Source organism: Leishmania infantum, chromosome 13 (assembly GCF_000002875.2).
Source record: "Leishmania infantum JPCM5 genome chromosome 13".
Taxonomy (NCBI): domain Eukaryota; phylum Euglenozoa; class Kinetoplastea; order Trypanosomatida; family Trypanosomatidae; genus Leishmania; species Leishmania infantum.
Genome location: NC_009397.2, coordinates 600,413 through 625,454, shown reverse-complemented (window position 1 = coordinate 625,454; position 25,042 = coordinate 600,413). Strand labels below are relative to the sequence as shown.

Below are 25,042 nucleotides of genomic sequence, written 5' to 3'. Positions count from 1 at the left end.
TCATCAGCACCTTTTCTTTCTGTGTTGCGCGCACCATCCTCCCATCGCCTCGACCCCGCACCGCACTCTCACGCCTCATCTGCCATCTCCCAAAGGTCGACTTGCTTGCTTCTATTCCTTTATCTCTTGACTTTCTTTTCCCGATGGCCAGGGGAGGGCACGCACCCTCTGCGCGGTTGTATCACGGGCCTCGCTGCACACGCACACCACCCACTCTTTGTGTGTGTGTGTGGGTGGGAAGCCAAAGCAGCCGTCTCCCCCCCCCCTCTATCCCCCTGCCCCTGCCGGGCCACTTCTGGTGGTGACGGGGGTTCCCGTGCCCACGACGCAGAGAGGCCAGAGCGACCTGCGACAGCGCACACGCTTGTGTCATCCATGTGATGGGCGAAGCCTCCGCGTGACTCGAGCGCATCCCGCCCGACGCTCACTGCCTACTGGTGTGTGTGCGTGGGGTGGGTGGGTGGGGGCCCTGGGACACCCCCGAGGGGCGCAGCAGGTGGCGACCGGCAGAGAGGGTCTGCGTAGAGTGTGAGGCGGCGGCCGTGCTCAGCTGACTGAGTCGGCGCACTGCTGTGCCGGCGTGTGTCTGCTGCTGCCTCTGCGCACGGCGCGGATGTGTGGGGTGGGGGTGCAGTGTGGCGTGTGGCCGGTGCTGTATGGCCGAGAACGAATGCACACGCGTTGAAACGGACTAACCATTTTTTTTCTCGCGCATCGGTCAGCATCGTTTGGCGTCTTCCATCAGCAGTGCTTTGCCATCGGGGACTGCGCTACAACGGCGAAGGGCGATCCAGTGAAGCAGCTCACGATACGAGAAGGCCGCGAAAGCGTGGCTGCGCGCTAAGCGGCCTATGCCACTCTTCTTTTTCTCGCCTGCCTCGCTACCACATTGTCGGACCTTGGCGATGGTATACGCGTAGTGGTGTGCACACATGATGTGGATGCGTTTGCCTGCACACGTGAGTGTTTGTTGTGGGTCTTGTCTGTCCTGGGGGACGATGCCCCTCTGGGCGCCTGCATTTTGTTTTCGTCATGATATCCCTCCCTTCCCCTCTTCTCTGCTCGCCGGTGCGATGCCTCCTCCATATCCTTTCACCTCGAACTATGCTATGCGGCTTATGTGTGTGTGCGTGTGCCTCATCGGTCGGAGACAGGGAAGCAGCCGCAACCGAGAGCGCCCGCACTGCTCTACAGGAGACGCGGCTGCTCTTGGTAGCGAGACGCACATACACTCACATAAATAAGCATCTGCACACGTAACCCATCTACTCCTTCGGCTGCACTAGACTGTGGCATTCATCTTCCGTTGTCACGGTGTGCGTTGCCCGCGAGGCGTACCCCGGGGACAACCTTCACGCCAGGGCGCGCTCTGGTGCTGGTTCTCTTCAATCCCGGTGACGCGACACTCGTGCCCGTGTGCGTGGGAAGTATCTCACGTGCAGATCTCATTTTTGAGATGCCGCCTCCGCGGAGACCATGAGAGAAACGTGTGCGACGTCCAGGGAGGCGACATTGCCCGAGCTGGCGCGCGAGTGCTACCGCTTCGTGGCAGAGCTGATTCTTGGCAAGGCCGCTGCCGCCGACATTGGAGGCTACAGGAACGTCCACCACACGCGATGGCAGGAACGCCGCAGTATGGCTGCTGAGACGCTCGCCGGAACAGAGCAGCGTTCGCGACAGCAACACCAGCGCAGCCCTGCCGAGCACTTAATCAGCCAACTTGCGCGGCTTTGTCCGCTTCTTTGCTCTACGGTTGGAGAGGATGGCCTCTGCGGCGATGGGGGCACGCTGACGCTAGCAGACAGTGCGCTTGCGCCGCCCCCGCGAAGCAACGCAAGCGCAGGGATGGCTGAGATGCCACCGTCGTGGCAATCAAGAACGGCAGCCTCGCCACCGAACTGGTGGGACAGCGCTGCCGACGCCCTCGATGCGCTCTTCGATGCCGTGGACATGTACGTGGACTCGACCGCTGTATCGCCCACTTTCACGATGCCCGCCCTCTCGCTACCGGCAGCGGCGCTTGGCGGTCAGTCGCTTTCGCAGATCGAGGCTGCGCTGACCGAGGAAAGCTGCATTATGGCTGGACTACTGCTCCACCGCGAGGTGCGGCCACGCAGTGGACCGTGTTATGCGACGGTGGTGCCTCCTGTGCTCGTGGTGTTGGACTTGGATGGCACGTTGCTGCGCTCGCCCCTCAGCTCCATCTCGCTTCGAGCCGCGCAGGTGGCGACTACGGCGGAGGTGCGCGCGCTTTTCGTGGATGCAGATTTCCTAGGCGCGTTCTGTGAAGCTGTCAACCAACACGGGCATGAGCTGGCGATCTGCTCGCTGACAGAAGGGACGGCAGATCAGTGGGCCACGTGTCTCTCCGTCGCTGAGGCGGTTGTGTGCTTGCTCTCGCGCGTTCTTCCACCGACCCGCGCCTATCTCAACAGCATCGACGATGTTGTGTGCTTGCCGAGGTCGGTGGCGGGGCCGGGGAAGCTGTACCACCTGCAAGAGCTGCAGCAGCGTAGAAACGCGCGTGATGAGGAGCAGCGCCTGCGAAAGAGTCGGATTCATCCACAGCAGCAGCCGCGGCCGACCTACAACACCTGCGCTGAAGCCGCCGATGATGCCAGCGATTCCCTGCGCACCGGCCTCTCTCCGTTACCTCCGCAGACCCCCTCCGTTCACCATGATGACATTGTGGGCGGGCTGTGGAACCCGTCGACGCTTCTGCTGCCCAAGTGGCTGAGCACCGACTTGGTGCTGATCGACGACGACAGAGAGAACTGCCGCATGGCGGTGACGCAAGGTTATCACGCCACGCCGTGCGCCGAGACTGGGATGAGCGCCTCGTGGTACGCGGCTAACCCAGAGCTGCAGGTGCTCCTCGGCATCCCGGCAAGCGAAGTGGTGCCGCACAACGGTGCTCGTTCACGGCGGACGTCGCTGTGATGCTGAGCAGAGTTGCCGGACCTTGTGGGATACATGCACCCGTGTTGTGTGTGGTTTGTTTGCTTCGCTCTCGTTTTGTGCTCCCTCAGCCACTTTGGAACTATACAGGGCCCAGCTGCGCTGTATGGACGCTAACGCTTTCACGATGGCGCAGTCTCGTGTAGGCGCCTGAGTGTGCGCAGAAACGGGTCGCATAGTAGCGGGCTGCTCAGCCAATCACGGACGATCAAGATTGCTGTCATGGCTCTTATCGCGGGTAGCGATGGAGAAGCGAAAAAAGACGAAACGAAAAGGAAATACACGCCAAGCTGACGATGGCCGCGCGATGCCGGCGGCCTTGGTGTAAGGCGACTGCTGGCGAGCACGGCAACTCGCCAGTCAGCTGAAGAGGATGAAGAGAGAGGACAACAAGTGACGGGCACTGCAGACAAAATCGGGCGGTCCGCACCCCCCCGTCACCATCCCCCGCTGGTCTTCTTCCATGCGTCCCTCTCTTCAATGTTGACTCTCGCACATCACACCTCGCTCTGATTCCGTTCCTCCCTCCTCTTTCCCTTTTTTTGCCTTTGTTCTCTCAACTCTCCACGCAAACGCACGACGCGCTCTCCCTTCGGAAAATACACGCCACCACCGCCACCATCACAAGGGAGTGCTTAGTGATTGCCACCCCTGTTATCTGAACTCTTTTTTTTTCGTTTCGTTTTTTCTGTTCGCGTGATTCACTTTTCGACTCTCTAAGTGTGTGTGTGTGTTTTAGTTCCACCCGGTGGGCTCTCGCCTCGTCTTCCGTTACCCATCTTCACGCTCCGCTCCCGCACGTGCCCCGCGCGCTCTGGCACGCCTGGCCCCTCAAACTGCACACATACACACAGGAGCCCCCATACACGTGCAGAAACCTCCCACATCAAGCCCGCACCATCACTACCATCACCCTTCTCTCCCTCACCCACGCTGCGTCGCGTTTTGCTTTATTTAGCCTCGGCTGTCTCCTCCTCTCACCTTCCTCTTCATCTGTTTTGACTGCTGTTGTTGCTGTTATCATTGCACTATTCGCCACGCCTTTTCCTCAGTTGCCTTGCCTGTCCGCCCAATTCTTTTTTATGTTTTCATCTTCTCTTCCATTCGTTGTGGTACACTGTTGCTGTCGCTGCTGCTGACTTGGCGAGGACGCGTCTCTCTCTCTCTGTATTCAGGCAAGCAGTCTCTATTCCGCCCATCCCCTTCTACCGCTCTGCCCCTTCCCCCCTCCCTCCACTACCCCTCCCCGACTCCTCAACTCCTTATATTGGTAATACTGGTCTTTTTCAATTGTTTATTTATTTGCGTGTCTTCTTCGTGTGTGTGTCGGTCGTCCTCTGCCCCCGTGAAGTCACACCCGTGCATTAGTACCCCCCCCCGTGTCCAGCCCCCCCCCCCTACACACACGCCACACACACCACCACGCAGGCCTTTCTGTGCGTACGACACTTTGAGCTTTTGCTTGCGTTCCTTTCCTCGCTCCACCACCCGCCTGACTGGAGCGCCACACCACGACCTGTTGCCTTCTCGTGTTGCACCGCTCACCCTTTTGGGTCGCCGTCTCCTTCCGTCATCCTATACGTGCCGCATTTCTCAGCCGTTTTCCTCTTTTCCTTCTACCCTCGCTGCAGCCCTCCCTCCGCCCTCTTTCCCTGACGATCACACGGACACACACACACAGTCTCTCTCTGTCTCGCGCGCGGTGTTTCTGTGTGCGTCTGACGCGGGAAGCCTTGAGCTGGCCTCCCGCTCCGTCTCCCTTCCCTCCCTTTCTTTGTTCAATGGAAAGCACGGGCCTGTCTATGCGCGTGTGTGTGTGTATGCCTGTGGTACGTCTTCGCTCTTCTTGTTCCTTTTATATACCCTCTAGGAGCTGCGGCAATCATGCCCAACCAACCGCCGTGTTGGCGCAAGTGCCTTTCCACCAGAATCTTCCCAGACAAGCTCTCCAAGTCCTTCTGCTGCTTTAGCGCAGAGGCGGACGTGGACGAGGATGATGAGGTGATCGTGTACCTTAACGACCCCGAGTTGAACGCGCAGTTTAATTATCCGTCGAACTTCATTCGTACCTCCAAGTACACACTCATCTCCTTCCTCCCACTCAGCCTCCTGTTGGAGTTCAAAAAGGTGAGTAATTTGTATTTCCTCATGAACGTCATATTCAGCCTCATCCCAGGTGTGTCCCCGCTAAGTCCGGCGACCTCGATTGCGCCGCTGTCCTTTGTGCTCATCGTGGCACTCATCAAAGAGGGGGTGGAGGACATCAAGCGACATCAGGCCGACAACCGCGCCAACTCGATTTTAGTGCAGGTACTGCGAAACGGCAAGCTCGTCTCGGTGCACAGCAAGGACATCCACCCTGGTGACGTCATGCGTATCAAGAACGGCGAGGAGGTGCGCGCCGATGTCGTCATGCTCGCCTCGTCCGTCGAGGAAGGACAGGCATTTATAGACACATGTAACCTGGACGGCGAGACGAACCTGAAGTCACGCAAGGCTCTGGAAGCCACCTGGGCGCTCTGCGAAGTCGAGGCAATCATGAATAGCACAGCCGTACTGCACACGAGCAAGCCAGACCCAGGGTTGCTGTCGTGGGCAGGGCTGTTGGAAATCAATGGCGAGGAGCACGCTCTCTCGCTGAACCAGTTCCTGTATCGCGGCTGCGTGTTACGCAACACGGACTGGGTGTGGGGCATGGTTGCCTACGCAGGGGTCGACACGAAGCTGTTCCGAAACTTGAAGCCAAAACCGCCAAAGTCGTCGAACCTCGACCGCAAGCTGAACTACTTTATCATAGCCATCCTCATATTCCAGAACATCATGCTCTTCATCTTAGCCTCCATGGCAGTGTGGTGGAACAGCAAGTACCGGGAAACGCCCTACCTCCGCTTCTTTATCAGCTTTCGCAAGAACGTAACTCTGTGGGGATACCGTTACTTGAGTTACTTCATTTTGCTGAGCTACTGCGTGCCCATCTCGCTGTTCATCACGATTGAAGTGTGCAAAGTGGTCCAGGCGCAGTGGATGCGGGTGGACTGCCTCATGATGGAGTACATGAGCAACCGCTGGCGGCACTGCCAGCCGAACACGTCGAACCTCAACGAGCAGCTAGCAATGGTGCGCTTCATCTTCAGCGACAAAACTGGGACGTTGACAGAGAACGTCATGAAGTTCAAGCTAGGCGACGCTCTCGGTAATCCGATCGACGCCGACAATCTGGACGAGTGCATCGCGCAGCTGCGCAAGGAGGCCGAGTCGAAGGGGCTAGGCCCGCTGCAAGAGTACTTTCTCGCGCTGGCCCTGTGCAACACGGTTCAGCCCTTCAAGGACGACACGGATGACTTGGGTGTTGTCTACGAAGGCAGCTCCCCAGACGAGGTGGCGCTGGTCGAGACCGCTGCTGCTGTCGGCTATCGCCTCATCAGCCGTACGACAAAGTCCATCACGCTACTCCTGCACGATGGGACGCGCAAGGTATACAACATCCTCGCCACACTGGAGTTCACGCCGGACCGCAAGATGATGAGCATCATCGTCGAGGACAGCGACACCAAAAAAATTACGCTGTACAATAAGGGGGCCGACAGTTTCATCAGGCCGCAGCTGAGCCGCGCCCCGGATGTGCAGGGGCACATCGAAAATGTCGAGATCCCTCTGACGGAAATGTCCTCGTCGGGGCTCCGCACGCTGCTTGTGTGCGCCAAGGATATCACACGGCGCCAGTTCGACCCATGGTTCGAGAAGTTCGTCGAAGCCGGCAAGTCCCTGCACAACCGCAGCTCCAATATTGATAAAGTCTGCTTAGAGATGGAGCAAGATATGCGGCTCGTCGGTGCCACCGCTATCGAGGACAAGCTGCAAGACGAGGTCCCTGAGACACTGTCCTTCTTCTTGAGCGCCGGTGTAATCATTTGGATGCTCACTGGCGACAAGCGCGAGACCGCCGTGACGATCGCTGCAACGTCGACCCTGTGCGACCCGCGCAACGACTTCATCGACCACATCGACATTGGTCATCTGAATTCATCGGATCCCAAGGCGATTGAGCGCGTAGGGCGCGACCTCGAAGTGGTGGAGCAGCACATCGCGCTCAAGGGGACCCACAAGGAGCGGCGCTGCACCTTGGTCATCGACGGCCCAGCGCTGAACATCGCAATGGAGCACTACTTTGACCAGTTCCTGCGCCTCTCCCATCAGGTCAACTCCGCCGTCTGCTGTCGTCTCACGCCGATCCAGAAGGCAACCGTCGTTCGCATGTTCCAGAAGTCAACCGGTAAGACAGCGCTGGCCATCGGTGACGGCGCCAACGACGTGTCCATGATCCGGGAGGGGCGTGTGGGCGTGGGCATTATTGGGCTGGAAGGTGCACACGCCGCCCTCGCCGCCGACTACGCGATTCCGCGGTTCAAGCACCTGCGCCGCCTATGCGCGGTGCATGGCCGCTACTCGCTCTTCCGCAACGCCAGCTGCATTCTGGTTAGCTTCCACAAGAACATTACTGTGTCGGTGGTGCAGTTCATCTTCGCCTTCTACGTCGGCTTCTCGGGGCTAACACTCTTTGATGGATGGATGCTGACCTTCTACAACGTCCTTCTAACAAGTATCCCACCCTTCTTCATGGGCATATTCGATAAGGACCTCCCCGAAGATGCCCTGCTGGAGCGGCCGAAGCTGTACACACCGTTGTCGCATGGCGAGTACTTTAACCTGGCGACGCTTCTGCGGTGGTTCGTCGAATCACTAACAACAGCGGTGATCCTCTTCTATGCTGCTTACCCGACATTGATCCGTCAAGACGGTTCCCATCAGCGCTACACCGGCGGCGAGACCGGCACGCTCGTGTTCAGCGGCTTGATCCTCGTCATTCAAACTCGCTTCATCCTGCAGATCCGCTACTGGCAGTGGCTGCAGGTGTTTGGCATGGCGATGTCGATTTTTCTCTTTCTGTTGTTGTTTCTCGTCTACTCCGCCATTCCCTCAGTCTTCAGTGACACGAATTTCTACTACCAAGCCTTCGATCTCATGTCGACCGCCAAGTACTGGTTTTTCCTGCTCCTCTACGTTGGCACCGAGGTGGTGGTCGTACTCGGCGTCATGACGTTCCAGAAGAACCTCTTCCCTACCCTGCGCGACGTCGCGGAGCGACAGTACGCTGTTCAAAACGGTGGAAAGCTGTGAAGATTGTATGCCAGTGACTAGGAAGAGGATCCAAGCACTGGGTGGGGGGGGGGCGACAATGAGGGCAACGCGTGGCGCTGGACCGTAGGTTGGCCCGAGTGAATGTCTGTGCTTGGTGGTGTCACTTGGGGAGGGCGGAGCGTGGGCAGAGCATCGGGGAGAGAAGTGCGTGCACATGCGAGCGGCTTGGTATGTGGCTGCACTCCTGCCGCATCCTACCTCTGCGTCGCTTGTACCTCCCTCTCTGTGTCTCTGTCAGGTGCGCGTGCGCCTGCCTGGCTTTGACTTTTAGGGGCTACTCCCTCTTATCTCCTACCTAATCCGCATCGAACATGGGTTCGTGTTTTTTTTTTGCGTTGATGTTCTCACTTTCACATGCATGTCTGCTTGCCTTTGCGCGTGTGTGTATGTGTGTGTCTACCTCTGTGGGTGGGCATGTGTACGTGTGTGCCGGCAGCGGTTGGCTGTGGAACGTCTTTTTTTTTCGCGCGCCTGCGTAAGTCTCCTCCTGCTCAACTACTTTGGTTTTTTTTTTCGCTTCGCTGGTTTCCTCTTCATTCTTTTAGGGATTGCGCAGGGTCACGAGGCACACGTGCCGAGATCGGCGCCCGCACGTGCAGCGGCCCCCCGCGACAAAGCCGATTAACAACACCAAAAAAAAGACCGAATCGTCGAAGTGCACAAAACCATAGGAGAACACCCTCTCCACAAGAAACGTGTACACACACCGACACACACACGCACACACACACACACCTCTCTATATATGTATATATGTAATATATACATACACATATATATTATATTCATAGAGAGAGAGGTGTGTGCGTGTGCTATATGTTTTATTTTCAGTTTGCTTTGGTTGGCTTAGCCGTGCCCTGATGACCGGCGATACTTCACCCTGGTCTCAAGATCTAGTGCCCACTCTCTGGATGTGGGTGGGAAGCCAAAGCAGCCGTCTCCCCCCCCCTCTATCCCCCTGCCCCTGCCGAACCACTTCGGGTGGTGACGGGGGTTCCCGTGCCCACGACGCAGAGAGGCCAGAGCGACCTGCGACAGCGCACACGCTTGTGTCATCCATGTGATGGGCGAAGCCTCCGCGTGACTCGAGCGCATCCCGCCCGACGCTCACTGCCTACTGGTGTGTGTGCGCGGGGTGGGTGGATGGGGGCCCTGGGACACCCCCGAGGGGCGCAGCAGGTGGCGACCGGCAGAGAGGGTCTGCTTAGAGTGTGAGGCGGCGGCCGTGCTCAGCTGACTGAGTCGGCGCACTGCTGTGCCGGCGTGTGTCTGCTGCTGCCTCTGCGCACGGCGCGGATGTGTGGGGTGGGGGTGCAGTGTGGCGTGTGGCCGGTGCTGTATGGCCGAGAACGAATGCACACGCGTTGGCAGAAAAGGCAACCTGTGCTCGTGTGCCCATTGCCGTTACCGTTATACAACGGCCTCACTGCTTAAGAGAGCTCGGTGTTCTGGAGACTCTGTGATGATGCGTGTTGCGGTTTTCCCTTTTTTTGTCTTTTGCCCTCAGCTCTGCAGTGTGTGTGTGTGTAAGCGAGAGCCGTTTAGGTGGAGGTGGTGACACGCATGCGCAGGACTTGTCTCCTTTTCTTTCTTAGCGCGCATGCGTCTGTGTTTTACGTGTGAGTAAGTGTGTGCGCGTGCGCGTCGCCTCAAGCACGCCCCCTCTTTTGTGGTTTGTCTCGTGCGTGTTCGTGGTCGAGGTGGCTCCGCTCTCTCGGCCTCTCATGACCACCTCTCCCCTCTCCCTCTCTCTCATCGTTGCCACGTGCGTGCGTGTCTCTCGTTTCCCTCCGCTGCCCATCTAGCTATATATGACGGTGAAGGCGTTACTTGGAAAGTGAATGCTGATGACTAATTCGAGCTCGCTCGCTCTCTCTTCCCCTTACCTTCTCCTTTTGCTAAACCGACACGCAAGTGCACCCGCTCCTGCGGACATGCATGCACTTCCACATGCCCACCTCTCCCTCCTCTGTGTGTATGCACGTGTGTGTGTGTGTGCGCACCTGTCTGTGTGTGTGCTACTTCGGCCTCGACGCACGCGTGGCAGGGACATCAGTGTGCGACGAGATCGGGCGGAGGATCGCGTTTTTTTTTGTCTTCAGTGCAAGCGAGATCTTTATTCCACCTCCCAACGTTACCTGTGAACTCTGTTTCACATGACAAAGAGCCCCAGCGACTTCATGGTCCCTTCACTCTCTCGCGCTATTGGGCACTTTCCCTGCCTTCAGAGGAGGTTCGGCGCCCAACGGACTCGCGCCCATGTCTGCACCCGGTGAAACAGGAAGGGGGAAAGGACATGTGGCCCCGCAGTCTCGTCAGTGCACGAGCATAGGCGTACACGCCTACGCGTGTTCTTGTACGAAAGACGCACTCGACTTGTGCTGGCATGGGCTCAGTGTAGGCGGCACGCACGCACACACCCCGATAATCGCACTGATGGAGGCGAGTATGCTGACTCGCGGATGACTTCGATAGAGCGTTGTCCCTTCTTCCATCTCCTCGAGCCTCACCCCCCGCCACAACCGCCCTTCTCTCTCTCTCTCGCGCATGTCGGTGAAGAATCAACACGTTTTCTTGTGCACGACCACATGCCTGTACTGGTGAAGGAAACGAGCGAGGAGCACAATCAAAGCACTCACGCGAACAGCAGATCATAACCTCTCATTGCCGTTGGCCTCCTCGGTGTTGGCACGGGGCCTGACGCAGCGCAATTTCTCGCGTTCTGCTCTCTCTCTCGTCTCTCTCTCTCACACACACACTCGTTTCTCTTGCCTTCCTCAGGTGCAGGTGAGGGCTGTTCGTGTGGCCAAGCGGCAACGCGAAAGAAGGCTGCATATGCTCAGGTGTGTGCGGCCGACTGGTGAAAGCCACACGGGGAGCTCGCACACACCAAGACAGAGAGAGGAAGGGGTCGCTGGCGACTGTCGCAGGAGCAGCAGCCCAGGACAACATGTCCACGCTCTCCTACCAGCGGCAGTACCAGCAGATCCTGGCGGATCTGGCCGAGGTACAGCGCGAGGATGTGTACGTGAGCGCCCTGCGCGTCCCTATGGATGCCAAAGCACGGCATGCGTACTACGCGCAGTACTGGCTCTCCCTCTACGTGCGGTACGTGCGGCTGGCGCGGCAGATTGCCGTCATCCATGACACGGAGCTTCAGCCACAGCGCCGCGGTGATGTGCGCACACTACTGGACAGCTGTCTTGGACGCATGCTCGAGGCGCGTCATAATATTGTTGAGCACTGCGGCGACTATGTGGCGCTGGACGACACCCTCGAGGAGATGAGGCTGTCCCCGGAGGATCTGGAGCCGCCGCTGCCAACGTACCTGCTTGAGGACCGCCGCGAGGTTCTGCTGCAGGAGCGGGCGTACGTCTTGTCTCTGCAGCAGCACTACAAGGAAACGGCGCCTGGGGTGGCCCCGGTGGCGCTCGCGGCAGCCGCGCACAGCGCGGCACTTTTCGCTGAGGACCCCACTAAAGCTCTGCCCCCGTTTCCCACCACTGCGGAGAAGTCACCGGCGACGGCAGATGGCGACACGGCGCCGATGTCTGTCGAGGAGGCTGTACGCATCCTGCAACTCGCTGAGCGCGGTCGTCAAGCTCGGCAGCTGGCAAAGATCCAGCTGCAGCTCTTCCGTCAGCAGCAGTACGCCGCCGCGCATGGGGCAGAGCTGCAGTCTCTGACGGGCAAGGATCGTGCGGCGACCATCGTACAGAAGGTGGCTCTTGGCTACCTTCAGCAGAAGCGTGCCAAGGAGCGGTACCAACAGGAGCAGGAGCTTCTGGGGATGACCAGCACGGCGGCCGTTCGCGGTAACGCGGCAAGAGTTGCCGCCAGCATCCACCACGACGATCGCAAGGCGCGGCAGCGAGTGAACCAGGCGGAGCTGCTGCAGAAGATGCTTGAGATGAACCGCCAGTTGAAAAGCCAGGAAGGGCCCAAGACGCTTGAGGTGATGCTCGACGAAGTGCTGATGCACATGGCCTACGCACGCCTCGATGGGAAGGCTAAGAACGGCATTATGGACGTTCCCACAGTGGAGGACGGAGGCACATTGACACTGCTCGGCCGCAGCACTCGCAAGGCTGGATCGGCTGGCGCGTCTGTTGGATCTGAGGCAAGCGGCAGTGAGAAGGCAAGCCTTAACGGGACGGGCTACGGTGGCCGCTCGGTATCTCGTGTGTCCGAAAGTGTCGAAGCCACCAATGCTACTGCACAGGGCGGCCCACGTAAATCCTTTCGTCGCCCAGGCAATGGCGATGCCGCCGCTTCTGCCTCGACAGCCGCACCGCCCAGCGTCTTCCTCGATCACGTCTCCGCCACAACCGAGCGGCACAACACGCTCTGGAAGGAGCAGTTCCACCGCACCCGCGTGGAGAAGGGCGACCTGGATCAGCCCTATGACGAGGCTTTGCTGAGGCGGGAGCTGCTGGATGGCCCCCGCGGCATTATGCAGGATCTGCGCCAGTGCGTCGACCAGCTCGTGATGATGGAGGTGAACAACCTCAAGGAACGTCTCGAGGCGGAGAAGAACGCTGGCAAGAGGAAGAAGGGCGGCCGAAAGGGTAAGAAGGCGAAGGCCGCCAAAAAGCCGAAGCTGCGCGACCCGACCAAGGGCGAAGATTTGGAGTCCTACCTCAACACCACCGTCTACGAGAACAAGCTGCAGCTGCCGCCGCCGGATGTGCGGCTTTCGTCCTTCGTCGGCCCCCTTGGCGTCACGGCCGGGCCGCTGGATCGCCTGCTGCGCACGCAGACCGTTGATAAGGAGATCGAGAAGAAGTGGAAGCGTGTGCTGCGCGGGTGGAACGACGACGTGCAACACGCGATCGGGATGCCGAAGGAGAAGATGGAGACGCTCTTCAAAGCGTACGCGCAGCCGTCCTCGTGGCTGAAGGACCCGTCTGCCGCCGAGGTGCGCGCCGCCGTCACCGACTACGCGGTGCTGCCTCTGGGGTCGCAGGTGGTGCACGACCTGGCCCCGCACCCGACAGGGCTGTTGCTCTACGGTGCACCCGGCTCTGGAAAGACCCTCCTCGCCTATGCCATCGCCAACGAGAGTGGTGCTCGCTTCTTCAATCTGTCGCCTGCTAACTTCCTCACCACCAAGGGTATTGCCAAGATGGTGCAGGTCGTCTTCTACACGGCACGCATGAAGGGGCCATCGGTGATTTACATAGACCGCATCGAGAAGATCTTTCCTGGGAAGGGCGGCAAGCGAGGGAAGAAGAAGGACGGCGAGCTGACGCGTGGAAAGAAGCTGAAGAAGGAGCTGCTCAAGGGCATCGCAAGTCTGCAGCCAACAGATCGTGTTTTGGTAGTGGCCACGTCGACGGAGCCGTGGTGTGCCGACACCGCCGCCCTGTGCAACATCTTTCAGCGAGCCGTGCACCTCGCCGCCCCCGACTTTGCGACCCGTGAGGCGCTGCTGAAAACCTTCATCAAGGCGCGGCTGGATACGGTTCACTCCACCGCCGTCACCCCTGCAGCAGAGGCATCCATCGCGGAAGCCATCCGCCACGTCTCCCTGCTCACGGATGGCCTCTCCGCTGGCCAGCTGCGCGACTGCGTCACGCAGACGCTCACTGCCCACCGGATGGAGCGGCTGGCCCATAACCCGATCGCAGCTGAGGAGTTTGTCCCTGCGCTGGCCGTCACGACTGGACTGAACGCTGCTCAGGTGCAGCGTTACCATGACTTCCAAGCGTCGCTGCCGGTGATGATGCGGCGCGCCAACGCCGTTGAGGACTTTAAGCCATCCGAGGATGAGGCGAAGCACCGCTAATCGCTGCCAACAGAGCGAAGAAAAGGAAAAGCAGCAACATCGTCTACAGTGGTGGTGTGGGGGTGGGTGGAGGGAATGCAGTTTGCACGTCCGCGCATGGTTGTGGCGTGTGTGTGTGTGTGCGTGTTTGCCTCTCTCTCTCTCGCTGAGGATGGCGTGGGTGACATGTATATTAGATGACCTGCGTGGCGGGGACTTCTTTTTTTGGGGGAGGGGGAGGGGCCTTGGCGCTCTTCCCTGCCCTTATGCCTTGGTGCACCTGTGCAGGCAGGCTGGCAGGTGTATGCGCATCGGTGTATGTAAACGTGACCCACTGATGTGTGTCTCTGTCATGTCGAGCCACGAACGAACAAAGTAATATCGTCCCCCTTCCTCTCCGGCGTCTCTCTCTCCATCACCTCCTCTTTCTTTGATAGTCGGAGACTCTGCCTGCTCGATGGAAGGGGGGCATGTGCCTGGTGGGGGGGTGGGGAGGGGCAGACGCGGGGATGAGGAACAAGTGCCTCGGGCATGACGAGCGCGAGCGTGTGTGCATGCGTGGCTGGGCAGCAACGAACCCCTCCCCCTCCCCTGTTATGAGTGTCTCTTGCCTGGTCTAATGAAGCAGGTAGAACAAGGGCACTGAGCCTTTTTTTCCTGTGTGGGTGCGGCAGCGCCCGAATGCCGTGCTGCTGCTGCTGCGCCCTCACGGTGCCGCTCTCGTGAATGGGGCCCTTCTGATGTCGCCGTTTTAACGGCGTCTCCTTTCGTTTCGCTATCCAACTGCTGTCGCCATTTTTCTGCCCAGCAACTCCCCTGCCCTCCACTACTCACCCATCCACTCTCTCGCAACCCTTGTCAGACACGCGCCCACCATCGTGGATGGGCAGGTGTGCTTCGGTGGTCAGCGCCTCTGGTCTTCTCCCTTTCTCCACAACTTCGCATTCCGAATCAAGCGAATGCGTGCACGTCTTTCGCGGCTGGCCGACTCTCGGCCCCGTGATCGAAGGCGGCATGATGCGCAACGTCATCATTGTGTGTTACCATGCTGTCATTGAGAATGCGATGTCCTTGACAATGGAGACGATTACCTGACCTGGGTTGGGCAACAGGCCAATTATGGTGGAGCTGGCCCTCGACTTGCTCGACGAGGACGCGAAGGCGAGCACTGTCGAGGTCTTCGACATCGCCACAGCCAGTACCCCAGCAACGACGGCTGCAGCCGCCGCCTCACCGGCCCCTCGTCACCCGACTCGGCGCTGTGTTCAAGGAAGCTCGGCAACTACCACAAGCTCCGTCAAGAAAAAAGGTGCGCTTCTGGGCCGAAGAACGTATCACGTCTTGATGCAGCGGGCCGACGGCTACAATGCAGAACTGATGAAGAGGCTGCAGATCAACTCCAAGGGCTACGACACGCTCCTCTCCGTCCTTTGCTCTTCCTTCTTCCGCAAGAAGCTCAATAAGCCTACCACCATCGCGTTTAGCGACCCCATCGTGCAGCATATGGCCGCAGAGCGCTAACTTGGCACACGCGCTCCAGCCGACATTGTGAAGTGTGGTCACCTTCTCCACCTAGCAGCAGACGCAGCACTGAAGACGGATGGGGCGACACCCAAGTCACAGCCAAAGCCGCAGCGGCAGCAAGCAGCCGTTCCGCAGCAACCGTAAGACAGAGAACAAGGGTTACAGGTAAGCGGCTGTGTCTGTGCGTTGAAGTGGGCCGGTGCTGCTGCCAGTGCTGCGCGCCGTGACTAGCGTCTCACGCCCTCCCGTATTTCTCGCAGCCTCCCTTTCCGCTTCTACGCCAAGCAGTCGATCAGGCTTGTCGCGCCTATGCGGGGAAGATGCCCGTTGAATGCGGGGAGTGGGGGAGGTGACGGAAGCCAACGCACGAGGGATACCGCGACGGTGTCAATGCTGTCGGCAGTGGTGAGTGCCCATGTGATGGGACGTGTTGGTGGGCTTGTGTGTGCACTCTGCGTTGGTGTTCAATACGGTTCAGGTGAACAACAAGCGAACAGCGAGAGCGGAGCGGCAAACAGCGAAGCAGAGACATCGCGTGCTCGGCCGAGGAGAAAAAGCAGAAATGGCAGAAACATGACGACGGCGTGCCAACTGTCCATGCTGACCTCAGGCTTCCCTGCTGTTTCTTTCGTGTTGTGCGTGTGTGTGTATGTGTGTACGTGCGTACGTGCGTGCGTGCGTGCGTGCGCGCGTGTGCGCCGCTGCTCTTATCTGCTTCGCTCTTCTCCTCCTGTCTCCATTCTTTCCTTCTTGGGCACTGCCTCGCATGACTGCACTGCTTCTCATCCACCTTATCGTCACGCACACATACGCGATGGATAGGTTGGCCCATCGAACAGCGAGTACCTCGGCATCGCGTACCCACGAACGGTTCCCTCAAGCACTTATACGAAGAGGGGTACGGTCAGCATCACTGCCACGATTTCTTTCGTTCCTTCTCTGGCGCACGAGCATACAGATTCTGGTGTGTTCTTTGCTTCTGTGCCTTTGTGCTCCAGCTGCTTGCACTCACGCCGGTGAGGTGGGAGGAGAGCAGCGCGTGCGGAAGCGGACCCCCTCCTTAACCTCATCGCTGTCACTATCGACGAAGAAGGCGCGATCGAAGTCTTGTGGCGACTTCCCAAAGCCACGACCACCTCAGCGACTCACACCCACCATCCTTTCCCTCCCCCAAGCCTGGCGTGTTTGTGTGTGTGTGTGTGTTTGCGCGTGCGTACGTGCGGTGCGTGTCCTTTCCTGTCGCCTCACTTCTCCCACGCCCGTCACTCCAGACAGACATACACACACACACACACACACACACACGCCACCCTCTCTCCTCTCCCTTCTCCCCCTCCTTCTTTCTCACCTCTGCTTTCTGTTGTTGTTGCGTCTCTTTTGTATTTGTTTCCACTTTGAAAGCGACTCGCTCCGTGTCCGTGTGTGGACGTGCGCCCCCCCCCCCCTCACCCTCCCCCNNGGGTAAAGCGGCGTGGGGGGGCCCGGGCCTTGTAGGTGGAGTCTTTTCAGGGTCGCGCCCCAAAAAAAAGAACAAGACCAATAAAGGACGGAAGGTGGCAACCCTGGTGGCTGGGGGGTGGGGGGTGGTTTGCTTTTTGGGGGGGGGGGGGGGTGTTTTTTAGGGTTTTCGGTTGGCTGGGTTGTTTACTTGGTGGCGGGGGTGGTTCGACGCATCCGTCCGTCATGTCGAGTCACCCGTTCGACCGCTCGACCAGGCGGACGCACTCGCCGTCGAAAATATTCCCGAACACCAATTCGCATGCGCCTCGCTCGCCCTTCTCTTCACCAACCCTACAACGCCATGACGACCCGTTCAAGAACAGCGAGAACATTCTCTTCAGCACCTTCGGCGCCGGTAGTGTCTCAGCAGCCACCCCAGCGACTGCCGCGGCAGCGTCATCCTCGTCTCTGTCACCCCTGTTCAGAGCCAGTGAAAACGGCAGCAGCTACTGCGGTAACGACAGTGGCGATCAGCACGCTGGTGCGGTAACACCAAAGACTTCACCGCCGGCGCAGCCAACCCTCTCGTCCGAGCGCTCTGGTGCGCGATCAGCGCTGCCAGACGCGTTGGAGCGAATCGCGCGCCGGCTCTCCACACTCATCACCACCTCACCAGCGCATGAGCCTACAACCGCGGCGGCGCCTGAAAAGTCACCAGCGAGCCCGGTTGAATGGGCGAGTGCCCCTGCCACGGTAGAGGATGCAACTACGTCAATGGGGGCCGGCAGCCGTAGTACTGGCGGCGGCGGTACGACGAGGTCCTCCACCGAGAGCCGCACCACAATACCACTGCCGTGCGTGCGACTCCCCCCTAAGATTAGCATAGCACCTTCACCGCCTGCCCCGCCAGCGTTGCAGCCACGGCGCGCCCATCAGATTCACGAGCCCTTCCCCGATCGCCGACCGGCCATACCATGGAAGCTGCGGCACCCCACGAGCCCCCCTCACTCGCGGCCGTCGGTGGCGATGGCCGAACGCCCGTCTACGCTCGCCATCAGCGAAGCCAAGACCAGCAACCGCCTGCCCGACCCTCTGCGCAGTCCAACAGACCGAACCCGGGAGCACCTGCTCTCTAACAGAAGCTTTTCCTCAGTGTTGGAGGCGGTGGCAGGCGGCACTAGCCTGTCAAGCACGCCGGACTTCCAAGAGGAAGAAGGGGTACAGCACAAGCGGACGTTTGACTTCTTCGGTGCGACGCCACGCAGCGGAGAGTTTTTGCCGCTGATCGAGTGGCTGCTGCGCCGTGGCGAGCGCGGTGACGTCGGTGCCCCGACGGCATCGCAGAAGGACGGCGACGAGTACACGCAGGCGAGCTTCTTCAACGAGGACTACATCATGAAGCTGTGCGCTGCGGCGACGGCGGTGCTAGTGAAGGAGCCAACGCTGCTGGAGCTGGAGGTGGTAGCGCACGACACGCTGGTGGTGGTGGGCGACATCCACGGCCAGTTCCAGGACCTCTACACGAGCGTGCTCTGCCAGCAGTACGACCGGCGCCGGTGCAACCCCGACGGACGCGACCGCCGCTTCCTGTTCATGGGTGACTACGTGGACCGCGGCCCGCACAGCCTGGAGGTGGTGCTGCTGCTGCTGGCACTGAAGGTGGAATACCCGACGCTAGTTTACCTGACGCGTGGCAACCACGAGGAGGAGAAGACGTCGCGCGTGTACGGCTTCTTGACGGAGGCGACGTCGTCGCTGGGCGCCGCGGCCGGGACGGCGGTGTGGAGCGCCGTGAACAAGGTGTTCCTCGACCTACCGCTGGCCGCGATTGTGCAGACACTGCACATGCGCTTCTTTGTGACGCACGGCGGCCTCTCGCCGGTTTTGCAGAATGTGGAGGATATCTGCGCCCTGGAGCGGCACAATTACAGCTGCGGCAACATCACGGCCGCGGAGGATGACCTTATCGCAGGGCTTCTCTGGTCGGACCCAACGAACGAGGTGGCCATGTACGAGCAGAACCCTCGCGGCTGCGGCTTCTTGTTTGGCCCATCAGCCTCGAACCGATTCTGCGCCGACAACAACTTCGATTTTATCTGCCGCGCGCACCAGGTGGCGATGGAGGGCCACATGTGGACTCACAACGACCGCGTCTTGACGATCTTCTCCGCACCGAATTACTGCGGTGTCAACGGGAATAAGGGAGCCGTTCTTCTTATAAAGGGGTGCTCCCGGCGGCCCATAGTGCAGCAGTACGATAGCGCAGAAAAGAACGAGACCGCGCCAGCCCGCAAGACGGACTTTGCGTACGCTCACATGTTCACATGATGTGTATCGGAACATATCTGCTGTTGTATGTAAGCGAAGAAAAGGAAAGGGTGGAGCGAATATAGGTATGTGCGTTGGTGAATGACATCATAGTCGGCGCACAGCAGCCGTACGAGTTCCTGCCCACCCTCTAAGGCTCGAGGCCTCTCCCATGCTCCATCACACACACACACACACGCATAATACAGGCCCACCTTCCTCTCCATACACACCGAGTACAAGCACACACAGGCATACCGTATACACCTATAGCCCACGTGCATACGCAGCGGCCTGTGTGCTGGGCTCCCTTCCTTCCCTTCCTTTGGCTTTGTTGTTGTAATCCCCACCCCCACCCCCGCTCACCTCCCTCTCCCTCCCTCCCGCGCTGTTGAGTTTGTGAGGATGATGTTGTCTTCTCGTGCTCTTCTCTCTTACAAGCTTCTATATATATATATATATATCTACATGCGCGTGTGTTCGTGTGTGGCTAATTATGTTCTCTGCCTGTGAACGCTCGAAAGAGTGCGGGCTGCGGACGACGATCGGTGATGATGGTGGTGGTGGACGGGTGGTGATGGCAACGGCGACTCACAGCGGTCGACAGGAACGTACCGCGCTCACTTGTTGTTGTAACTCAGTTCGCCCTCCCCGTCGTCTCCGCGACGCCCTTATTTTGTCCCTTACCTCTTGCGCTTTCTTTGGTTCTTGTCTCACACGGAGGAACGCCTCCACCTCCCCCCCTGCTGAGCCTCCCACTAGAAGATGTCGACCAGTGTGATCCCTCAGTAGTGAAGTTGCGTGTGCTGCTGCTGATGGCAAAGGAGGAGGGAGGAGAGGGAAGGGGAAGAGTGCGGTCGTTTGTGCGGATCGTCGCATGCCCAGACCCACTCCCCTCTAACAACTCACGCTCGTTTTTGTAGAGGAACGCACAGCAGTTGCGACCCCAGTATGCTTGTGCCGTCAAGCCGGTGAAGGAGAAGGCGTATGTGGGTGGCATGCATACGGAACAGGGAGTCGATTGCGAAGCGGAGTGGTTGCTGCTTTACAACCTGCTTTAGACCACCGCCCAACATGCCTCTACACAGCAACTGCAGAGGGTCCTCTGTGCGCGCGCCGTCTCACAAGGTTTACTTCGCTGACCTCTTTTTTCTGCACCTCTTTCCTAACAGTGTGTTTCCTACTTCCTATTCTCTTCCGTTCTCTCCTCTTCGCCGGCCTCCCGGATGATGCAGCCCACCTCAGCGTAGTCTCACAGGCTCCACTGCACACGCACACCTCCCATTCTGTGTGTGTGTGGGTGTGGGTGGGAAGCCAAAGCAGCCCTCCCCCTCCTCGTTTTTTTTCCAGCCCTGCCCATGCCGAACCACTTCGGGTGGTGACGGGGGTTCCCGTGCCCACGACGCAGAGAGGCCAGAGCGACCTGCGACAGCGCACACGCTTGTGTCATCCATGTGATGGGCGAAGCCTCCGCGTGACTCGAGCGCATCCCGCCCGACGCTCACTGCCTACTGGTGTGTGTGCGTGGGGTGGGTGGGTGGGGGCCCTGGGACACCCCCGAGGGGCGCAGCAGGTGGCGACCGGCAGAGAGGGTCTGCGTAGAGTGTGAGGCGGCGGCCGTGCTCAGCTGACTGAGTCGGCGCACTGCTGTGCTGGCGTGTGTCTGCTGCTGCCTCTGCGCACGGCGCGGATGTGTGGGGTGGGGGTGCAGTGTTGCGTGTGGCCGGTGCTGTATGGCCGAGAACGAATGCACGCGCGTTGGCGCTCCAACGCGTCCGCTCCACCCACGAACGTGCCAACCAATAGACGCATACACACAACCACAGCTCACCTGCCTCTGCTGCACTGCGGCTGAATCTCCTGGCCGCCCAGGACGAGCCGTCTGCCGCCAAATCGAGGTCATGTGCCTCGCGGGCACGCCTCGATCCGAGTGGGCCGCCTTCAGGGCCCTGCTCCGGGGGGGCGGAAGCGGTGGCGTCTGTCGCGCGGGCAATAGCGGGTGGTCCGGGCGCATGCCGGATGAGCTCAAGGGGGAAGCTGGCCAGGCGCCGGTAAGGGCCCTCTGAGCCCCTGTGCCCTGCCTGCATGCCACGCCTCCGCCCTCAGTCGCCCCAAGCCGCGGCACCCCATAATATGGCGCGGCGGCTCGCCACACGGGAATCTGGAGGACTCGCTGGCGCCATTCGGCATGCTCTCGTCACGCTTCCGGCGCCTGTGCCTCATCAGCCCACCCGGTCGGACGTGGGAGATGCCGCGTATTTCGCGCGCATGCACCTTTGGGCTGATTGGTGTGGATCTCTTCGCGTCTTTTCCGTCCATCATTCGTGCTCCTCTCACCTCTCGATGCCTTGTCTGGGCGTGAGGCACCATGCAAGCTGTGCTTGGCAGCGCGCGCGCGGTGCTCGCATTTTGCGCCTCACGCGGCCAGCTTCAGGACGGCGCTGTTGTCTGGGGGTGCGGAGGACGCTGTCTCCATCTTCCACGTCCGCCGAGGTCATGAGGGGCGTGCGCCTGGATGGCTTCCCCGCATGTGCCTCGGCAGGTTGGACGCTGCCATGAGTCTGTGGCGGCGTGGGGTACTCCTCCCTCTCTTGCATCTGCACGTCTTTGACAGCAGTGGGCGCAAGCGTCATGATGGCGACTGGTGGATTTCTGCGGCACAGCTCGAGCACAGCCTTTGTCCGTCAGCACGAAGGGTGGGCGCTGGGCCCGGTGATAGCACGGTGGGGTGGCCCAGCATCGTCGTGAGGGAGGTCAAGGAGGTGGCCGCACAAGGACAACTCTGCTGTTTCGTTGCGCCTGTTGTCCGTGTCGGAGCGACGGTGGTGATTTGTGTCTGTCATGGTGAAACGTGGAAAGGCAGTGATTTTCGCGAGGAGAAAAGGACGGAGGCTGCTAAGCGAGCGTGAGAAAAAAAGTAGAAGAGCTGCGACGATGTCGTCGCCATCGTCTTGCTTTTCCGTGCGTGTGTGTCCCCTGGTTGAAACCCTTGCGTATGGCGGTGGTGAGCGTGTAAGGAGGATGACGGGGGCGGGGTGGGGTGGGGAAAGAGGTGCGGGCACGTGCGGGTGGCCGCGCCACGTGGCGTGTGCTGCGGCTCAGAGGAACGCTTTTCAGTCAAGCACGCGCAAGCGGAGACACCACAAATGGAGGTGAGTAAAAGGCGAATGACATTCTTTGTGCGAGAGCGGAGCCTGTGAGCGCGATGGTGGCCTTCCCTCAGCCGGGCTGCGTGGTTGGCAGGCATCTCAGTGCTCGACAGACACGTGCTACACCGGCGAGAGTGCATGCCCCTGCACCTGTGGAAGAGGTCAAGACGTTACTTTGGAAAGTCTGTACAGGCGTTTTCCTTGCTACCTCTGCTTTTTCTTTTTGGAGCGCTTCCTGTTTTATGTCGTTGCTATTCTTCGGCGGATATCTTCCGGTTATCGGAAAGCGGCCCAGCGTGCGTATGCGGGGGCACACGTGCACGTACCGTAAAGGGAATTTGGCGGTGGCGGCGGCGCTGGCGCGCATTGCGACTCGGCCAAAGAGCGGCTTAAGATCGCAACAAGAAAGGAGGACTGCCGACACGAGCAGCAGACTTTCTTCACCAGGATTAAGCTGCGAGCGCCTCTCTGTGTCTCGCACGAAACGCTTTCCCTTTCTCTCCGACACATGCGCACTGCCACGCGGCGACGAGGGGGGGACGATGAAGCCAAGCGAAACTGCGACACGGAGCGTTGCACACACACACACACACACGCGCGCGCGCGCGAAGACAACGACTGCCAGTCACGCGTGCTGCTCCGTACGAGGCCGCTTCGTCGCCACGGTGGCGTTGCTCTTCGGCTCTTCCTCGCCCTTCAGCACGTGTGCCATGGCGTGCCGCACCAGCGCTTGCACAAACTCGCTGAGGAGCACCATGCGTTGACAGCATCGCACCTTGGCCTCTGCATCCTGCCGCGCCATCGCCTCCAGCTCGCAGATGCGAGCTTGGCAACGCTCGAGGCGCGGCCCCATCTCCTCCTCTGCCAGCAGCGCCCGCACGTCCACCGGCAGCTGCGCGAGGTTCGGCGCCGGCTCTGAAAAGCCTCGCGGTGCCGGCGCTAACGTGGGTGGAGTACGACTGATCAGTGCCATGTGCTCGCTGAGGGTGACAAGCTCGCACGTGTGCTGACGCAGGAGGTGCTCGTAGCGGCGTGTCAGCAGTGCCTCGATCTGCAGACGCATGGGCAGCTCTGCGCACCGCATCTGTACGTACTGCAGCAGCTCACTCGCTGCCGCCGGTTGGAAGCTTGCTGATGTACTCTCCACCTCATCCGTTGCGCTGGCGGCGATGGGTGGGAGAGTGGCGTCTTCCCTCAGCGAGCGCCGCACAGCACTCCAGTCCTCCGGGGTGAGGAGAGAGAGCAAGGTGGGCGGGGCAACGGCAGAGGAGGGACCCGGCGACGTCAAGGCAGCCGCGTCGTGCAGACGCTGGCGCACCTCATTCTCTACCTTCTCGAGGATACTCGTGATAAGGGCAGAGCGCATGTGATCTGCGCGGCCGTGCGCCGTTTTCCTGTTTCGCTTGCGGCCACGGAAGATGCTGCGGCCGTTGGTGTGTATCGGGTCGATCTTCGTATGGGCCTTTGTTTTTCTGTGTTCATCGCCTATGGCGGACCAGAGGACACACACACACGCTGTTACACACACGCATATACACAGCGGAAGACCGGTGAAGCCGGCACACGAACGAACAGAGCAACAAACTAAAAGAGGTACACGGTGGGGCGTGCTTGAGGGCTACCGCGACTCCTCCTGCACGTACGGTGAAGACGGCTTGGGGGCACACGGAGCCGCGGATAGAGAAGAGGAGGAGATAGAAAGCATAAAGCTGCTGCACCACTCACGCTCATGTCTTTCCGCACAACGCAGACGTGCTGAGCGTCGATGGCTTGTGTGCCAGAGGGATCGAGCCAAGGGAGAGGCAAGCACCGACCCGACGCTGTTTCCCACCACTACCCACCCTCCCAGCGAATTCGAGAGGAGGGCAAGACAATGCACGTCATCTCGCCCCCGAGCACCGATGTCACGCACATGTATCGAGGACAGTGCGATCGTCTCCTCCTTTCTTCCTGTGTTCGCTGTTCCATGCTTATTGGGATTCTGTTGTTTTGCGTCTTGTCGGTGCGCACAAGGGAGGAGAGCAGAGCAGGGTGGGGTGGGGAGGCAGGGGGTGAGGGTAATGGCGAAGACCGGCGGCCACGCCATCACGAACCACAAAGTCACGACGACAGAGAATAAGATGGATACACGTGCATGCACACGCGCGCAGCCGCAGCTGAAAGAGCCACATAGAACGGCCAACGACCCCTCGTCACGGATGCGCATTTTCCTTTCCCCCGCCCAGGCCAATGCGCGCTGAGTTCGGCGTGCGCATCTGTGCGAAGGCGCAGCCCGTCTTGCCCGTTGCTGTCCTCTGTTACGGCGTGCTCGCGGTAGAGGAGGTGGATGCGGCAGGTCCTCTTGCCGAACAGTGCCCATGGCAAGCGCGCCAGCGGCACCACAGGAGAGAGGGCGGGGGATGGAGAGGAGCGAAGCGAGGTATGCGGAAATAGGAATGCACGCGCAGGGAGTTGGGCCAGGCGGAAGCAAGGGAGAGGGGAGGAGGGGGGGAGGTGTAGACGCTCGAACAGCAACGGAGAGCACACGGCTCTTTCAGCATGCTACCCTCTCGCCACGCCACGCCCATCCACAGTGATGCCCACCTTACCAAAAGTGCCTCTAGGTCTGCAGGTGGCGGCACACGACAGGCAGCTCCGTCAGCTTGAAGTGGCCCGCGTCGAGGACTGGGAGCGCCTTGTGCAGCGCCATGAGTTCAAG

The 25,042-nt window shown here is 59.9% G+C and overlaps 5 protein-coding genes across 5 annotated transcripts; 4 read left to right on the top strand and 1 right to left on the bottom strand.

Annotated features, from left to right (window-relative positions):
* Nucleotides 1–1,476: 1,476 nt before the first annotated feature.
* Nucleotides 1,477–2,940, top strand: LINJ_13_1600 (hypothetical protein, unknown function; the record flags this gene model as incomplete). Its single annotated transcript, XM_001464137.1, has 1 exon — nt 1,477–2,940. One exon carries the CDS (start codon nt 1,477–1,479, stop codon nt 2,938–2,940), a length of 1,464 nt encoding a protein of 487 aa, XP_001464174.1.
* Nucleotides 2,941–4,842: 1,902 nt separating this feature from the next.
* On the top strand, nt 4,843–8,136 carry LINJ_13_1590 (phospholipid-transporting ATPase 1-like protein; the record flags this gene model as incomplete). The annotated part of the gene is made up of 1 exon (XM_001464136.1): nt 4,843–8,136. The coding sequence occupies one exon, from the start codon at nt 4,843–4,845 to the stop codon at nt 8,134–8,136; it is 3,294 nt and encodes a 1,097-aa protein (XP_001464173.1).
* A 2,971-nt stretch (nt 8,137–11,107) lies between these two features.
* On the top strand, nt 11,108–13,945 carry LINJ_13_1580 (conserved hypothetical protein; the record flags this gene model as incomplete). Its single annotated transcript, XM_001464135.2, has 1 exon — nt 11,108–13,945. The coding sequence occupies one exon, from the start codon at nt 11,108–11,110 to the stop codon at nt 13,943–13,945; it is 2,838 nt and encodes a 945-aa protein (XP_001464172.2).
* A 3,969-nt stretch (nt 13,946–17,914) lies between these two features.
* Nucleotides 17,915–19,216, top strand: LINJ_13_1570 (putative phosphoprotein phosphatase; the record flags this gene model as incomplete). The annotated part of the gene is made up of 1 exon (XM_001464134.1): nt 17,915–19,216. One exon carries the CDS (start codon nt 17,915–17,917, stop codon nt 19,214–19,216), a length of 1,302 nt encoding a protein of 433 aa, XP_001464171.1.
* A 3,753-nt stretch (nt 19,217–22,969) lies between these two features.
* On the bottom strand, nt 22,970–23,710 carry LINJ_13_1560 (conserved hypothetical protein; the record flags this gene model as incomplete). The annotated part of the gene is made up of 1 exon (XM_001464133.1): nt 22,970–23,710. One exon carries the CDS (start codon nt 23,708–23,710, stop codon nt 22,970–22,972), a length of 741 nt encoding a protein of 246 aa, XP_001464170.1.
* Nucleotides 23,711–25,042: the final 1,332 nt, after the last annotated feature.